Genomic DNA, 18,626 nt, shown 5'->3' with positions numbered 1-18,626 from the left:
AGCTGAGAGGCCGCTTAATTGATTTCAAAGGAAAAGGCGCGGGGGTGCAGCACACGTAAAATTTGCGTGAGTGTATGTGCGTGGGGTTAATTATTAATGACAGAATCTGCAGATAAAAATAAGGGACAGCAAAGCCACTTTGCATAACGCCTGCAGTGCAACAGTGCGAGTATTTTTGTGGCTCTTCATCTCGTCTGCAGCCTTAACGATGGCTTTCTGCAAACTGTGTGCAGGCTGGTCACCATTAACCTTGTCGCTGTTTCTTCTCACACGAGCACTTAATGTGCAGAAATATTTTTTGTCCTTAGCAATAGAAAATAAGGGGTTCTTCATCTGTGTTGCAATATGGTGCTCTATAAATGCTCTTACTCTTAACTATGTAGTACTATATAACTATTCAGGCTGACTGTAAGGCAGTGAATGTATCTTCTACTGCTAGCAAATGTGTCACTGTTGACATAGAGTGAGAGAGAGAGAGAGAGAGAGAGAGAGAGAGAGAGAGAGAGAGAGAGAGAGAGAGAGAGAGAGAGAGAGAGAGAGAGAGAGAGAGAGAGAGAAATTGTGTTTTTTATTTTCAGGATCCTTCAAGTTCTCCTGCCTTTTGTGTAGGTTTGTTTCAGAGAGCCATTGCTCAGAGTGGCTCCGCCATTTCCAGCTGGTCAGTCAACTATCGACCGGTCATGTACACCAAAATTCTCGCAAAGAAGGTTGGTTGCACTCTGGGGGACATGGCAGAGTTGGTGGACTGCCTCAGGCGGAAGAGTTTTCGGGAGTTGGTGGACCAAGATATACAGCCTGCACGCTACCATATTGCCTTCGGACCTGTTGTCGATGGTGATGTGGTACCTGATGATCCTGAGATTTTAATGCAGCAGGTCAGTGTGCTTGTGCTGTGCCTTGGTTTACGCTGTATTTTGGTTTTTCGATGGTACTCAGTGTGTGACTTGTGTGTTGTGGATTTTTCCACCCCTAGGGTGAGTTCCTGAACTACGACATATTGCTGGGTGTGAATCAAGGAGAAGGTCTGAAGTTTGTGGATGACAGCGAAGGAGAAGATGGGATATCAGCCCCCTCGTTTGACTATACCATTTCCAACTTTGTCGACAATCTTTATGGATACCCTGATGGTTAGCTGCCCGACGTAACATAGTAGCAAGCCGTACCGGAACATACATTCATACGTTTGGGGCCGCACAAAAATAAAAGAAAAAAGTGCCTGTTTTTTTTTTGTCAGAAGTAAATGTCACAGTTCCCTTACTAAGCTAAAACATAACGGTCTAACACGGGCGACCACTGTCTCGCTCTCGAGACTTGGCATTTATGAAAATATTAAACATTTGTTCTGCTGAGCTGTTCGAACAAACCCAACCAAAGAAGTAGTTTCAGTTTGTCGATCCTTCTCAACACAAATGTTTGCGCATCATAAATTTCCAGTTCGATCCATTACTTTGCTCACTGAAGGTGCAGTATCACCTGACTTCATTCAGTTTCCGATCTTTGAGAGGGAATGGTTGTCTGTATTTCAATGCGACCTCTGATTGGCTGGCGACAAGGTTCCAGATCTCATGACCCTGAACCTGAACAGTCCCGAAAATTGATGGCTGGATTTCTATTAGCTTCATTGCCGGTCTCTTTTCCGGCAATACAAGCCTCAATGCCCAGTGCTTATCCTGTGCAAAAACTGCAATGTATCGACCATAATTATACTTCAGGTGGTTAGCTAATTAAATCATATTGTCTTAAAATATACTGATGGAAAAATATTTGTTTTGACTAATTATAGTGGTACGCAGTGCAGGTCTTTCGTTTAAAATGTATTTTGTTATGCTCCTGCCTTAAACTCAACATGACTTTAACTTTCATGAAATCATTCATGCCATCTAACCCTTTTCATTTTGACTTCATGTTTATTACAAACTACAGTAATCCTTCGCTACTTCGCGGTTAACTAATGGCAGTTTCAATGCATCACTGATTTTTTTTTCAGGGAAAAAAATCTTCCGAAAAGGTGGAATGACTCAGAGGTTTTATACATGGCTGTAGCTTGATTGGTTTCCCAGCGCTGACGTCACCCAATGACAGCACGATATCTCATGGTTTACAGTAATGTAGATTGGCTGTGCATCTTCTCAACCCTTCCCAGCACCCCACTCTGTCTTATCACGTGGGTTAATATTATATAACTGTACTTTGTGGATTTTCGTTTATCGCTGGTGGCCCTGGTCCCCATTAACCGCGAAAAAAATGAGGGATTACTGTACATGCATATTTTGTCAAGCTACACCCGACACAATCACCAACATTTATGTCAGACACCTTTATTAGTATTTCCTACTTTGTCCGTGTTTATTAACACGATTTGTTTTCCCTTTTAGGTAAAGATATCCTGAGGGAGACCATCAAGTTCATGTATACAGACTGGGCCGACCGGGACAACAGTGACATGCGTCGGAAAACCCTCTTGGCCCTCTTCACAGACCACCAGTGGGTAGCTCCAGCTGTGGCCACCGCCAAACTGCACGCCGAGTTCCAATCTCCTGTCTTCTTCTACACGTTCCACCACCACTGTCAGACTGAGGCGCGGCCTGATTGGGCTGACGCTGCCCACGGAGATGAGATCCCATATGTGTTTGGTATTCCCATGGTTGGAGCCACTGATTTATTCCCGTGTAACTTCTCTAAAAATGACGTGATGCTCAGTGCTGTGGTCATGACCTACTGGACCAACTTTGCCAAGACGGGGTAAGTCTGGAGATAATTTAAGAGGACACTACCGATCTGAAAATACATGTATCTTATATGAAGTAAAGTACAATGGAAAGAAACTCAGGTCAAATTTTATGAGGTCCAATGTGGTGGACCTTCAATTCATTTGGATTAAAAAATCCCGTTGCCTGATCACAAGGCCCTAACTCTGCATCTAGCTACCATTTCATGCACCCTGTAACCTGAATAATAACAATAATAATAATAATAATAATAATAATAATAATAATAATACTAATAATAATAATAATAATACATTTTTGTGTCTTTCAAGTGTCTTTCAAAGTTCTCAAGGACACTTTACAATCACAAAACAGGGACATAAATAAAACCACAGATGAAATTATCCATAAGAACAAGAGATAAAACTACACAGTGAATGTGATTAACATGATGAGATGTCCACTGCAGTCACAGATGTCCTTGAAAGTGTTAAAAGATGGCTCGGAAGCAAAGAAATGCTTGCAATATATTATAAATGTTGGAAATGTCCGTATTTGGCAAGAATTATGGCGTCGATGCCAACAATTTACTTTGGCTGGCCACCAAGATATATGTGGCAGTCCGGAATTGGCCCCAGAGTCTTGAGTTTGACACCCTGGTGTACTCGATCATGTAAAAAGTCAAATAAGCTGTCTTTTATGTCATGTTATCAGGTTAAAGGGTGCATGAAAACATTAAAATAAATCTCACATTGGAGCAAACAGATTACCAGTTCCCCGATTTCAAAACTCGTCATTCAAAGATTTGTTGTGTGAATGAGACCACCATGTATTTATTTGAATTCACACTGTGTACTTCCCTCAGAAACCCTAAATATGATATGGCCGCGACAAAAACAAGTTTGACTCTGCTGGATTACACCGCAACATGCGCTATCTATATGTAAAACATGAGCTATATTCCTGCATGATCAAATACAATATCCCAAATAAGATCTGCATTTTAAAAATATTTCCGCTAAACACTCAGAGGAGATAAATGTGGTATAGCTCCATGAATGCATTATTTAGTCTCTTGCAGTGATTGTGTATTAGAATCTCATCAGCTTTACAGCTGGTATCCTACAATGACAATCATGCGGTGTGATAAATCATTGCCGAGGTACCTAATGATATAGCTTGCAAGCGCGGTGGCAATGCCATTCGATCACTATCTATGTGTACATTTGCTCTGGTGGCCAGAAAGAACACACGATTGCTGTAATTCATATACTTGATCTAGTGGATGTCACGCTGCGTTGCTTATCTTGCGTATATTGTCATGCGACTACCGTGGAAATAAATGTTATAATCCTTCATGACAGGCTATGGACAAATTAAATCATTAAAAAAAAATCATATATATATATATATATATATCTATATATATCTATCTATATCTATATACAGTAAAGTCTCGTTATATCGATATCGGATATATCGATAGTCCCGGTTATATCAATACTATTTCTATGCATGCACGGAGAAAATTACATGCAAACAGGGTCGGATATATCGATAGTCCCGGTTATATCGATATTTTTTCGGACTCCCTTGAATATCGATATAACGAGACTTTACTGTATATCTATCTATCTATCTATCTATCTATCTATCTATCTATCTATCTATCTATCTATCTATCTATCTATCTATCTATCTATCTATCTATCTATATATATATATATATATATATATATATATATGCACGCGCACACACACACACACACACACACACACACACACACACACACACACACACACACACACACACACAGTATAGTGCCATGATAGTGCATGAATATATATATAAAGAACAATTGAGTCTTTGAAGCCTCCTGCATGTACATAACTGAATAAAATGGAGTTTGCCATGGTGACTGTGACATGCTTGTTGAGACTTGTCACGAAATAGATTGGTTGGATATAATGTGATTAGTGGTGTAGCATCTCTGCAGAGTGTAAAATTCTTTTTGTTTTTCCAGTTATTATTATTTTTTTTCAATGTAGTGCTCATCAATATTACAGTTCCAAAGACACGATCAATCTCCTTCATTCTGTTTTCCAGTGATCCGAACCTACCGGTTCCTCAGGACACCACGTTCATCCACACCAAACCAAACCGTTTTGAGGAAGTCATCTGGACCAAATTCAGCTCCAAAGACAAGCAGTACCTGCATATCGGCCTCAAGCCTCGCGTCAGAGACAACTACCGGGCCAACAAGGTAGCCTTCTGGCTGGAGTTGGTACCACACCTGCATAGCCTCCACAAGCAAATAATCAGCTCCATCACGACCCGACTGCCGCCCGGAGGTAACCCCCGGGGGAAGGTCAACCACAACACCGGTACCCATTCGACAAGGCACCCCGTAATCTCCACCTATCCTCCCGAGCCCGACGGCTCCGAGCGACCCCGCAACACGCCCTTCCCTCCCGAGACGAGGGACTATTCCACGGAGCTTAGTGTGACGGTAGCCGTGGGCACTTCTCTCCTTTTTCTCAACGTCTTGGCCTTTGCCGCTCTTTACTACAAACGAGACAAGCGCCACGAACTCATGCAGAGGCGTCACCGCCGCCTGTCCCCGCAGCGTGGCGCTACCATGGGCATGGGCGTCAGCCTGGGCGTCGTCGGGTCCCCGCCTCACAACGACCTGGCCCTGAGTCAGGAAGAGGAGCTGATGTCACTGCAGATGAAGCAGCAAAGAGTGGAGCTGGAGCACGGCACCCCCCTCCCTTCCCGCGGCATCCACGGGGACCTGGAACCTTTGCGGCCTCCGGTGTGCCCGCCTGACTACACGCTGGCGCTGCGGCGGGCGCCGGAGGATGTGCCGCTCATGACGGCCAACACCATCACCATGAGCCCCAGCGCCATCAGCAGTATGCAGGCCCTCCACCCTTTCAACACGTACCCTCCCGTTCCAGCCCCCTCCACTACACCCGTCCCTAGCCACAGCAACAATGCCCTGCCACACCAACACTCCACTACTCGCGTATAGGACCCGGCACAACCCCCCCAAGCCCCGCCGCGGAGTCGTACCATACATCGTCACCCTCATCATCCTCTTACTCTTCTTTACTAGATATTTTTCATGAAGCCCTTCAATAAAGCTGCAGTTTGTAAGATTTTAAGCGGTGACAAATACCTCTATAAGCGTAATCGCCGGTCAAGGTTGACTGTGATTTATGAGAAAAGCGATTACAAATAACGTTGTGTATCCAAATCTTATTCTACTGCTTGCTTTTGCACTCTCAAGATAACCCCGTCGGCACACAAGGAGTCAAGCTTCTTCAGAGTAACAAAGTGTCCAGCTGGTTATTTTCTCGGCCTACATTTTGGTCACATATGGTCTAAGCTGTATGGTTTTGTTTTTTTGCCTTGGGAGGTCAGAGGTGAACGAAGGACATGAAAAGTCACAGTGTTGCGTTCAATCTCTGAGTAGAAATCGAATCAGATTGCTCCAGTGGCTGGCTGTGCAAGTCACTCCTAGGCCTTCAGTTGTGCTACGTCTGAATCACTCCACAGCTGCAAGTGTGGTGTGATATTACTACATGTCCCCTAGAAGGTGCCATTGGCCATAAAATAACTCGTGACTTGAAAAAAACTCAAGAAATACTGTCATTAAACTGTTACTATGAACATGTGGATTCACGATAATCTCATAAAATTGCTATTTTTGCTAGTATTCAAAGCTGTCCAACATTTCTTAATGATGTCCATCTATTCTTAAAACATCCGTTTTGAAAATGGCTTTCATAGTAGATTTGCAACGAAATCAATTTCTTCTCTTTTAAACACCTATTTATTTTTTAACCACTATTAAATCAACACATTTGTTTATGCGGCTCGCTACAGATACAGTGTGCTAGCTCTGGCCAGTATGTGACTAGCCATTCATGTGACTAGCCAACCATAATTTGAGAAAACTCGACTTTTCCAGCGCCTTCCAGCAGCCTTGGGTTGCCAACTCGAACTCTGTTATATTAAAGCAACAGTTTCTCCGACATTGATTTTTATGCTCCAGGGCGTGCAGAACTGGTTGTGAAGGCGTACAGGTAGAATTCTGACCCTGGTAACAAATGATGGCTGAAATGTGATTGGTGAAATGCTTAAATACAAAAACACACATCTGGAAGTGGCACAACAAGGGAAAAGCAATGAAAGGAAGCTGAAAACCAATTCGGAATTATTTAATCAGAAGTCATGGATAAATTATAATTCATATTAATCTGTGATTCTGATATTTTAAGGCTAGGAGAACAGGTATCGCAGGCACTGACGGCCCACCACTGGATTGCTCTGATGTCAACCCTGCACCGGTCGCTGTCTATTGGAGACATATTTTCCTGAGGATCATTAGGGTGGGCAATGATATATCAACCAGCGTTACAATTCATTTCTTTCATTGGCATGTCTTCTCATTACTTGCGATTTATGAGTACAATACATCACAGTTGCGGGGTTGTATTTTTTTCTGATAATTTCATAGCCATTTCCAATCAGATTGTAATTCAATCAAAGACCACTAAAAGCTTTGCTTGATTTTCCTTCCGTTCAAAAACTATAGACGCAGAAAGGTGAGATGAATGGAATCGCCACGGGGTTAAAGCACTTACCCAACATCTCATCAGATGATGTCACCCCTCCAACGCTCGCAGTGCCAAAGGAGCATAATTGAATGGCATTTGCCGATTGCTATGATTTGGAGAGACATATTTGACCTGTATTTTTTGTCGTCAATTCATGACACTTTTGGTCAATTCAGTTTAGCCTTTATCTTATACTGTACATTCTCGCTTCCTGTTCTCATTCTGTTATGCAGAAAAATCTTAGCAATGGCATAGCCCAAGGAGCAATGTAACCAAAATCACAAAATGAGGGTCAATGAGACCCTTTTTTTCCCTCAATATTATACTGTATATACATATTTTTCTGCAATACATTCAAATGTGAGTTTCTGGAAAAGAAAAACAAATGATGTGACAAGATTGTCACTGTGTCGCTATGCGATCATAGCATTTCCCAAGCATCCAATTAGATTCCCCGAGGTCTTCATCGACTCCACTGAGCTTCTCCAAATATACGGATATATAAAGTTTTGTGAAATGTGGACCTTGTAGTCTTATATGATGGGATGATCTCACTAAAAGTCCTTAAATGCTTTCCTTCTTTGGCTCGGTGACACCATGCGATTTCTGGTGTTTTAAAAGCGCCATTTCGTTCCAAGACTCTGTTTCAGAGAAGCTCTGAGCTTGGTATATTCTGTGACACATTGTGCATATTGTTTGATTCTTTTAACACACATCTTTCATTCATTTATGAAGTATAGTATAAAAAAACATTAACTTTGCCGCAGACCATATCTGCCCAAACACTGTCTGTCACGAGCCAGTGGTTTCTTGAAATTTACAAATTGCAGCTTTAAGGCCCAATCTGGAAGGGAGATTCGCTCATGTGTGTTGAACAATATGCTCCAACAGCTGGTACTGTGTTCTGTGTTTTAGTGAGAAACATTTGACAAGGGTTGAGACAAGAAAGATTTGAAGGAGAGAGGGAAAAATGCCTTGAATTTGAAATGACATTTTCTGTCTGGGGCTATTGGATTTGTCATTTTGACATTTCCAGATTGGGGCTTCAACTTTTGGGTTGTACAGGAAGTTAGTGATGTTCAGTCCGTGGCTTACAACCTGAAATTCAGGCTGCCCATTTTAGTCATTTTGTCTCATCCGTGCTCTTGTACCTTTGTTTGTTTCCTCACTGTGGGTGTCGCTACACCCCCTCCGCCCCCATAAATCTCCAAACCATTTCACTCTTTCCAATTCTTTGCTGCCTCATCGCATTTGCTCCCCGTTTCATTTCATTAACCCATGAATGACCCGTAATGACACTTTCTTTTTTCATGCAATCCCACCAAGACTCGTTTTCCCTGTTGGAGTCTTTTATACAAAATCCCAAATGTAAATGATGTATTATTATTCAAATTCTAAAGATAAGAATGGGGGAGGGTGTATTCTGATATCTCATTTTTACCAGCATTCTTGGTGCCAAGTACTGTGATAAAGTTCTTCTCTGGCTGGCATCCAGTGGACTGCCTGGAGAGGTTCACGCTGACTATCTTAAACTGAAGGAATTACCATGATAAAAGTGCCAACCTTTTCATTTTTGTTTTTTGTGGTTTCTTCTTTTCGTGAACATGGATTCAAGATATCCTTATTTAAGAAAAGAACATGGAGTTTCCTTCTGCTGCATTGCACGATGATGTTTCTTCTTAAGGAACATTTGGATTCTTTTTTTTTAAATGAGTTTGGCTACATGACATTCTTTTATCAAAGTCAGCTGCACTTTGTGGTACTTGGACAAATCTCTAAAGTATTAGGAAATGAATATTGTGTAAAACTATAACTGAGAGTTAATATTTCATCTTTATTTTTTTCACATCCTAAGAAGAGGCTGTCCCCTATGACCACAAAGACTGATTCCCCCTCAAGCCTCTTTTTGTTTATTTTGCGCTTTCTCTTTATCTTTTGCCAATGGTGATGTTTGCACAGTTGTTGTCTCTGAATGACAAGAAAACACTTCATGTTATAGGAAGTAAAACAAACAAAAAAAGGAAGGAAAACAAAAGAAACTTGACATGGCTGTAGTCTACATTAGATTTGTGTATGTGACCGACGTTAGCCACATGCTTTGCGGGTTTGAAGACTGCTTAACACCTATCTTCCCACCTCTTTTGTTGCTTTCCTCATCCAAGCGAGAATGAGATCTATTTATAATGGGTGAGAATCTTGTAAAGTGCATTTCCACATCACTTGCACAACTGAATATCTGCATTTCTGAAGAAAACCCACCGAACATTGAGACTGTACTGAATAGCCATTCAGTGATGTGATGGTGAATAAATGACATTCACAGCAATCGATGCACAGATGATGCATTAAAAAAAAAAAAACAATTAAAAAAACTTCAACGTTAGGCATTATTCATAGTACAAAATCAAGGGCCGTGGGATTCTCTCAGTGTAAATGTCGTGTATCATGTGCGCGGAGGATAACAACAAACGGAAGCCCTGGACTGCCATTCCTTACAGGACTTGAGAGGACTAAAAAAAGAAGAGGATACAAAAACCAACACACAGACAAAATTGTACATGTTTTAAATGTAAGAGGACAAACTGGGATTTGTAAATATTATTTGTCGTTTGGTTTTGATTGACTGGCCGAACTTTCTGTTTGTGGGAACAGGTGCAAAAGTTTAGATGATTTACTTGATTTTAGCTCTTGTGTATGTTTGATTTGTCTTTTCTTCTACAGCTCCAGAGTAAAATTCCCAAAGGTTATGGGCACATGAGTAGCCGACCTAGAAAAAAAGATAAAAGTTCAGTTCAGTATCAGCATAATTTAGGAGCTCAGGTAAGCTTTCGTGTTGTGGAAATAAAATTGCATATGACGGTCCAAGGATTTCCACGGAATTATCCCATCAGTTGTGAAGGTAGCTTTTGAATAAAATAAGTCCTTTCATTAGTTCGAAAGCCAAAGGGCAGTTGCAGAGAACAGAAGACGGAAACAAGTCTGAAAAGAAGAGATGAAGCAGATATTTGAAATGTGCTCCAAACAAACCATAAAATATGACCTTGTGATGCTTTTAGGTCAAATTATTATTCTCTTAAATTGTCATACAATTTATACTGTTATTGGGAGATTTCAGGATCTTTTCATGGTGATTGGTTTGCTTATCTTTTGCAATGTTCTGAGGATGGTTCAAAAGTTGCTTATCGGTTTGTCAGAGGTTTCTGTTGCCGCCCATCCAAAAGCGCAAATGGGAGGAATGTATACAGTCTGGAAAAACCAACGGGAAACGGAAGCACACTCACCAAGTTTACATTTTTACACAGTTTCGATGCTGGCAAATAGTCATGAGAAGTGGTGTAAAATGCATCGAACATATGGCAATTAATTCTCAGCAGCCTACGACATTTGTTGCTAGAGTGGTAAAAAAAGAATGCTTGCACCTGTTTGTCTCACTCATTTAGTCTGATTCAGTCATATGCTTGAAGCTCCAAATACTGTGAGAGAGCATCATGACCATGCGGGGATTTCAATTACAAATAGAGGCTATTACACACTGTATGTTGTGTATCTGAACTGGAAAACATTTAAAAAAAACAACAACAAACATTGTTAAACAAATTATTTTCCATCATCTTCTTTGGTGATATTGTGAAAAAAAATTCTACTGAGGATTTATCTAGGAAATTATTACACTGGGGAACACTATTTTTGTTGCGCTCCATTTGCCAGCTGATTTTCTGTGATTTTTTGGTGCACAATGCAAAACTGATCTGAGTTTTTTTTCTGATCACATAAAGTTTCTGCGCGACAAAAGTCCCATGTTCCTTAAAATAGCTGGAGTAAATGTGTTCTGTCTTATGTAAATAAAAGATGACGATTGACTAGTTCAGAAAAGCTTAGAAAACAAACAAAAAATGTGCATTGGGTAAGATTCTGGAGATGTCGCATTTTATTTTGTGATACCCAAACTGTGGTGGGTATGGCAAAAATGAGTTCTCAATTACAGAAAGGGGATTCAACTTTGTGTGAGGTGTTCTGTCATCCTGGCCACCCCGCTGAAAACGTCTTACAATGATCCTTTATCCTGATCTTGGTCTCCTCCCCCTGAATTTTAAAGAAGTTTGATATAATTGCCCTGAAATATTGCTTCAATAAGAAATTGACTACTAATTTATGGATGATTTACACAACATTCATTTCCTTTGTCTAAACCTCAGCACATTCATCATATATAGATTATATTGTTCAGATGACTGATGCAGATTTTGTGGCATCATTTATCTCCTCTGCTCGAGCCAATTACCTCTGAAGATAATCATGCTTTCCCTGTAAGCAAAGCCTCGGAAGTACTGCTCGTTCATCACTAGATGGCAACATACACCGATCATTCAAGGACATTTTGCGCTAGTCAAGTCCAACTAGCCTTTTTAAATACAAATAAATGAATGATTTACACAACAATTGATGAAGTTTTTGAGCTGTAAAAGTAGCAAAGTAGCACAAAATAACCCAAGCGTCTCATTTAAATACAGTATAGATTTGAGACAGTATATCTGGTGATGTAAATGGTTTTTTTTTTAATTTATTTCTGATGCACACTCCATTTACGGTGTTTCGGGCATCTGTTTTGCCTCCTGAACACCTCTCGGGCAAGTTATTATGGGCATGTCCCATTTTAGGGGGTAACCCAGGACACACTGGAGAGATTCACATGCTGTTGTGAGAATGATGCACTCAGATATTAAAACGGCAATCAAGGTTTAAACAAAGCAGAGGTAAAATGTATTTATAGTATGTAAAGTACGGACAAAAAAGTATGTATTTAAAGTATGTATAAGATCAGTTAATATTCCAAAGCTTGTTGAATTCCAGGATTCCATTTGACTCTATAATTCACCAACACCACCACAGGAATTCTGCACTCTATAACAAGGATGTGGAAAATTCCGTGTGCTGAAAATGCTGGCAGATAAAGAAATTGCCTGTTCAGATTAATGCATCACTGGGTTTGCCTGCATTACTTCTGATTGTCATAACTCCAGATTAGATTCAAAACGCAAGTTGGTTGATGGTTGGATGAATAACAATACTCAGTCACTCTAAATGATTTATTAGGGCTGTGAAGGATTGTTGCTCCCACTCATCTGGCAGTTTCCATTGGCATGCGGGCTGAGGGCAGCAAAGCACAGCTACTACAGCACATTTGATGTCTATTACCGGTACAATACATTTGGATTTGATCCATAGCATATATGATCTTATTAAGGACATTTAGAAATGGCACATGCTTCCAAAAATCCATTTTCTTCCCATTATCCAGGTAGGGGCCAGGAAGCCTATAGCCTAGACTTTTCTCTCACCAGCCACTTTGCTCAGCGGTTCTTGGTGGGCACCTAAGTCGTTCCCAGGTCAGTCAGGAGACTTTCTGCAAATGGCAAGTGAAGGCCTCATAGTTAGTTGAGCTTTAGGTTCGAAGAATAAACAACCACTATTACACAATGCTGACTCGGGAAATACAGTATATGTCATAAAAGATTTTTTTAAACTTGTTATAAATCAAAATACTGTCATAATAGTCAGCCTATTACTAACCGCTAGTGGCAAAGTGTGTCACGGAGACCACATTTCGTCTAAACACCGCCATTCATCCATTCGTCGATCTATGATTAGTTTTCAATATCTTCTGGGTTTAGGGGCATTTAAAATCACATTCATGACCAAACCTCAGAAATAACAGTCAAGTAGCACATATAGGGAAATAACTACCATATTTTCCGGTGTATAAGGCACAACCAAAAGCCTTCATTTTCTTCAAAAGATGACCCTGAACCTTATATGCAGGTGCTCCTTATATGTTAGGTCGTATTGAGCCACAACAGGTCTCGCAACTACCGTCAGCAGCCACTCACTCTATTTCCCCCTCAGTGACGTGCAGTGAGGTTCATGGCTGGTGAGGCGCTGACGTCGCCACAGTCAGATTTATAAACATGAACTCCATAGAGTAGCTTATTCACCATTTGATTGGCAACAGTTAACGTGTTTTGTTTAAAATGTCATGTCATCATTCTTTATATATACAAACTGTAGCATCGAAAAAAAGAATTAAAAAATGTTATTATTGTGTTACCTTTACTTATAAATGAAGTCCATACGCCGCTCCTTCTGAAGAAAGGCATCGATAACTTCTTTGTAGAAACCTTCCTTATCTTTCTTCATTTCTAAAAGACTCTCTGTCTCAGTGAAGAAAGTCATCCTAGATCAGGCCTGTTCCGACTGTATATTTTCAGTCTTTTCAGTGCTGAGAATGACCGCTCCACTGATGTAGTATAGTAGTATAATAGTACAGTCACTGTACATTATAAACACTGTACTACAGTGTTTATTTTATTTTTATCAAAACTGTGTGGATAGGTGAGGCACACTTCTCCTGCCTCATGACAGGGGGTGCTGGTGATTCCAGAGATTCTTCTTGTGACGCCTCGGCTGCAGAATAATAGAATTAGTGACAGCAAGCTACAGTAAACAGCAAGTTTAGTGCAACCATCCAGTCATTTTTTTCGTGTTGCTTGGCCTTAATTTCAAAATGGAGGATTACATATCTAAATTGAAAGAATTTTCTAAACTGGACTTTCAATCGAAGCAAGAGATAACAATTAAAGTAAGACCAACACCGGACTGTATAGCTCACAAACGATGAGTGATGGATGTAAATCTCCTGGACAGATTCTCAGCTTTTTGGGCCAGAAGGATCTCATTGAAACTATTCGTGATGTGACAAAGTTGCTCCAGCATCAGTGGAGCGGTCATTCTCAGCACTGAAAAGACTGAAAACATACCGTCGGAACAGGACTGATCAAGGATGACTTTCTTCACTGGCAGTGATCTCCATTGAGACAGAGAGACTTTTAAAACTGAAGAAAGATAAGGAAGGCTTCTACAAAGAAGTTATCGATGCCTTTCTTCAGAAGGAGTGGCGCATGGACTTCATTAATAAGTAAAGGTAACACGATAATAACGTTATTTTTTAATTATTTTTTTCTATGCTACACTTTGTATATATAAAGAATGCTGACATGACATTTTAAACAAAACACGTTAACCGTTGCCAATCAAATGGTGAATAAGCTACTCTGTTGTGTTCATATGTTTCTAAATCTGACTGTGATGACGTCAGTGCCTCACCAGCCATGAACCTCACCGCACGTCACTGAGCATCTTATAATGTGGTCTGCTTACATTTGGAAAACTTTTATATATTTACGTACTATATTTTGAAAACTTTCGTCATTCATTGAAGGTGCGCCTTATAGTCCGGTGCGCCTTACATATGGAAACAAGTTTGAAAATACGTAGATGTACAGTATAATATTGCTATTATAATCATCCTGCAGTAGTGTATATATGCCACTTGGTGGGAGTGCAGGTTCATATGAATGTTCCTGTAGTAAGCTGTGGGGAAATACTGTACAATACAAACAGTAGTTTCTCTACAACAGTGGCCCCCAACCTGTTTTGCGCCACGGACCGGTTTAATGTCAGACAATATTTTAACGGACTGGCGGATAAATACAACAAAATAAAATGATACGACAGGCATGTAAACTGTTTTTTTATTTCTTTCTTGGGTGCGGGCCTCCCCTGTGCGCAGCTAACAGCTCGCCCATCGCCAACTTCTGCTCCAGGTCGGTGACTGTGCGCTTCCACGGACGGCAATTCAAGTGGAACTTTATTGTTGCCTCGATCACAGTCCCGATAATCGGCGCGGATTTCGATGTGCTCACGGACTACTTGTGGACATTGCTAACCGCCATTTGATTGACGCCATATCGTTCGCGACTTTCCCGTGTGAGGCTGTAGGGCTCGGAGCATTATCACGCAGATTATTTAACGTCAGGTAACGTTTACAAACATCTGCTGACCGATTTCCCGTCGCATTTAATCCCCACGGTCGGCCCGCCAGTTTTTGCCCGCGCTCGTTGCCTCGATGCGGCAAAATTGGCAATGGAGAAAGGGGAGTTCGCAACGATGGAGCGCTTGGGCATCGTGAGGCGTTCCAACAGCCCGTGGGCCTCACCATCACACATGGTGCCCAAAAGTGACGGTACTTGGCGGCCGTGCGGTGATTTTCATCTGCTTAATAACATAACCACACATGACCGTTATCCCATCCCGAACATTCAAGATTTTTTCTGCACGTTTGGCCAGCGCCGTGATCTTTTCTAAAGTAGATCTAGTTCGCGGTTATCACCAGGTGCCGGTACGGGCAGAGGATGTGGTAAAAACTGCGGTGATTACCCCATTTGGCCTCTTTGAATTTATCTGCATGCCTTTTGGCCTGAAGCGGGCGGCACAGACCTTTCAAAGACTGATGGACTCAGTCTTGCGAGGCCTTGATTTTGTATTTGTCTATCTAGATGACATCCTTGTGGCCAGCCCTTCACCGGAGGAACACCTGTCGCACTTAACTAAGGTTTTCAAGCGTCTTGATTCGCACGGCCTTATCATTACGACCGGTGAACTGCCAATTTGGTCTGTCCAAGATCGATTTCTTGGGGCACCGCATTTTTCCACAGGGCGCCATCCCCTTACCTGCCAAAGTGCAGGCAGTACTGGATTTCCCCCGCCCGGCCACAGTTAAGGCTCTGCAGGAGTTTTTGGGCATGATCAATTTTTACAACCGGTTTCTTCCTTACGCAGCCGAACTCCTACAACCCCTCTACGGCGCCTTGAGAAAAAAGAAGGCTAATGGCCCCGTCGAGTGGGCCCCGCAACGAGCACAGTCCTTTCAACGAGCCAAGGAAGCTCTTGCGGTTGCAACTCTTCTGGTCCACCCGATCTCAACCGCACAGGTGGCCTTGACTACCGATGCGTCTGATGTTGCCGTAGGGCTGGTGGTTGAGCAGCTTGTGGAGAACGAATGGCAGCCCCATTTTTCAGTCAGAAGCTGCAAGATAACGAACGCAAATATAGTGTTTTCGACAGAGTTGTTAGCACTCTATCTTGCAAAGCGCCATTTGCATTTCCTCCTCGAGGGGTGCCGGTTCACCGCATATGTGGATCACAAACCACTCACATTCGCCATGTCGAATGTGACTGAACCGTGGTCGGCCCGACAGCAACGGCATTTAGCGGCCATTTCGGAATTCACAACAGACATTCAGCACGTGGCCGGCAAATGTAACCCTGTGGCCAATTGCTTGTCACGTGCGATCGTGTGTCCAGTCCAGCTTGGGGTGGATTTTTCAGAGATGGCCACCGCCCAATCTGAGGATCCGGACATCCACGAACTCAAGGCAGCAGGCACGGCCCTGAAACTTGAAGAGGTGGCACTGTGTGAAGGGGGGTCCTGCTCTCCTCTGCGATGTGTCTACGGGTCGCACTCGTCCCGTGGTTCCGCAGGAGTGGCGTTGGCGAATTTTTGATTCTATTCATTCCCTCTCACACCCTGGCGTCCGGGCATCAGTCAAACTACTTGGGGCCAAGTTTGTCTGGCCTGGGTTACGAAAGGATGTCAGGAAGTGGGCAGCTGCATGCGTGGCTTGTCAGGCACACCTGGGCAAGCCTTCCGGCCAGGAGATTTGACCACGTCCATGTGGATCTGGTCGGGCCCCTCCCTCCTTGGCAGGGTTGCACACATCTCTTCACTATGGTAGATCGGACCACTAGGTGGCCGGAAGCAGTCCCCCACGACCTCGGCAGATATAGCCCGCGCATTTCTGTCGTCCTGGGTCGTACGTTTCGGCACGCCATCCGATATCACCTCGGACAGGGGCCCCCAGTTTGTGTCCGAGCTCTGGTCGGCCATGGCGCAGTCCTTGGGTGTGCAGGTACACCACACTATGGCCTACCACCCGCATGCTAACGGGATGTGTGAACTTTTCCACCAGTCACTTAAAGCCGCGCTACCGACAGTGACGGACAGTACTGGGTCGACCGGCTTCCGTGGGTACTGCTCGGGTTACGTTCCGACCCAAAAGAAGACCTTAACGCCGCTCCGGCAGAGTTCGGCAGACTCGGCCAGCCGCTCGGCGTCCCTGGTGAATTTCTGCCTGAAGCTCCGGGTGCACCTTCTTTCCCTTTTTTGCCAGGAGAGCCCCTAACTCCAGCACGATTTCACCACTGTGTCCCCAAAGTATTTGTTCCGTCTGCTCTGAGGTCAGCCCGGTTTGTCTTTGTGCGCCACGATGCCCATTGCTCCAACCGCCGTACGATGGCCCGTTTAGAGTGCTCGAACATGGTGAAAAGATTTTTGTGCTTGATATGGGTTGGCGAAGGGAGGGCATTTCAGTAGACAGGCTCAAACCGGCTCATTTAGTTGCGGGCGAGGACATTTCGCCGGCCCAGGTTCCACGTCGCGCACGCCCTCCGAAACGTCCAGCCTCACAGCGGCATGCCAGTGTTGAGTGTTGTTTCCCCACTCAGGTCTCACCCGGGTCACCTGCCCAAATAACGTCACCTCCACCACCGAACGAAGGACTGCATCGTTGTGGCAGGCTGGTCAAGCGTCCAGCAAAGTTTTCACCTTGACTTTCCTTCTGGGTGTCCTGGGGGGGCTAAGTGGCGGGCACTAGGACCAGGCATCTCACCCAGCAGGTGCACAGGAGGGGGCGGGTGCATGTTACATATATTTCACTGCATTTTCTGTTTGAGTTAGATCCACTTGTTAGTCGTTGGAATAAACACGTCTCCACAATCAGTCGTGTGTGCTCCTCCTCAATGGCTACAGCACCACAAAACCAAGTACAACGCGCATGAAAAATACAACTCACTACAACTGAATGAGTGGGAGCTTGTTTCTCTGGAATGAGACGGTTCCATCTAGGGATAATGGGAGACAATGACACCCGAAGTGTCTTGCTTATGTCTAGTCTACTCTGTAGTTTTGTTTTGGTTGCTGTCACTGCAGAAAACCCCGCTTCACACAAATAAGATGTCGGAAACAGCAACAGGGCTTTCAGTGCTGTTGTGGCAATCTTGGGGTATGCTGCCATCATTTAATCCAGAACACCGGCACAGTTGTTGTCTCAAATACTTTTAAGTCCGCCATCATTTGCGAACTCCAGCAGTTATTCTTCCTCTTGCACAGGCATGCTGGACTCACCTGATTTGTTGACAAATGGGTTGCAGATCCATTCCTTGGCAGTTCGTGGGTCTTTTGTGGCTGGGAAGTAGCGCTCAAACTCTTATAAAAGCAAAGACATGTGCTCGTGCATCACCTGGAGGAATGAAGGCTCGGGCTCTTCCAAAAACCCTGCCAATGTTTGAGACATGTCAAATACACTGCTATTCACGCGCCGTCCCCACATATCCAGT

At 43.1% G+C, this 18,626-nt stretch overlaps 1 protein-coding gene across 4 annotated transcripts in view; it reads left to right on the top strand.

The window, feature by feature from the left end:
• nlgn2b (neuroligin 2b) overlaps positions 1-13,345 on the top strand; it is a 151,632-nt gene extending 138,287 nt beyond the window's left edge. For all 4 annotated transcript variants that reach the window (XM_089017108.1, XM_089017107.1, XM_089017109.1 and 1 more), the window contains 4 exons: positions 610-875; positions 974-1,127; positions 2,376-2,742; positions 4,816-13,345. In XM_089017108.1, coding sequence (XP_088873234.1) covers positions 610-875; positions 974-1,127; positions 2,376-2,742; positions 4,816-5,743 — 1,715 coding nt within the window. In that variant the 3' untranslated portion in view covers positions 5,744-13,345. The remainder of the gene's footprint in view (positions 1-609; positions 876-973; positions 1,128-2,375; positions 2,743-4,815) is intronic.
• Positions 13,346-18,626: the final 5,281 nt, after the last annotated feature.

Source organism: Hippocampus bargibanti, linkage group LG16 (genome assembly GCF_051943395.1).
Source record: "Hippocampus bargibanti isolate YZ-2025 linkage group LG16, ASM5194339v1, whole genome shotgun sequence".
Classification (NCBI taxonomy): domain Eukaryota; kingdom Metazoa; phylum Chordata; class Actinopteri; order Syngnathiformes; family Syngnathidae; genus Hippocampus; species Hippocampus bargibanti.
Note: the sequence above shows the minus strand (reverse complement) of the source record. Positions and strands in the feature narration are given on the sequence as shown.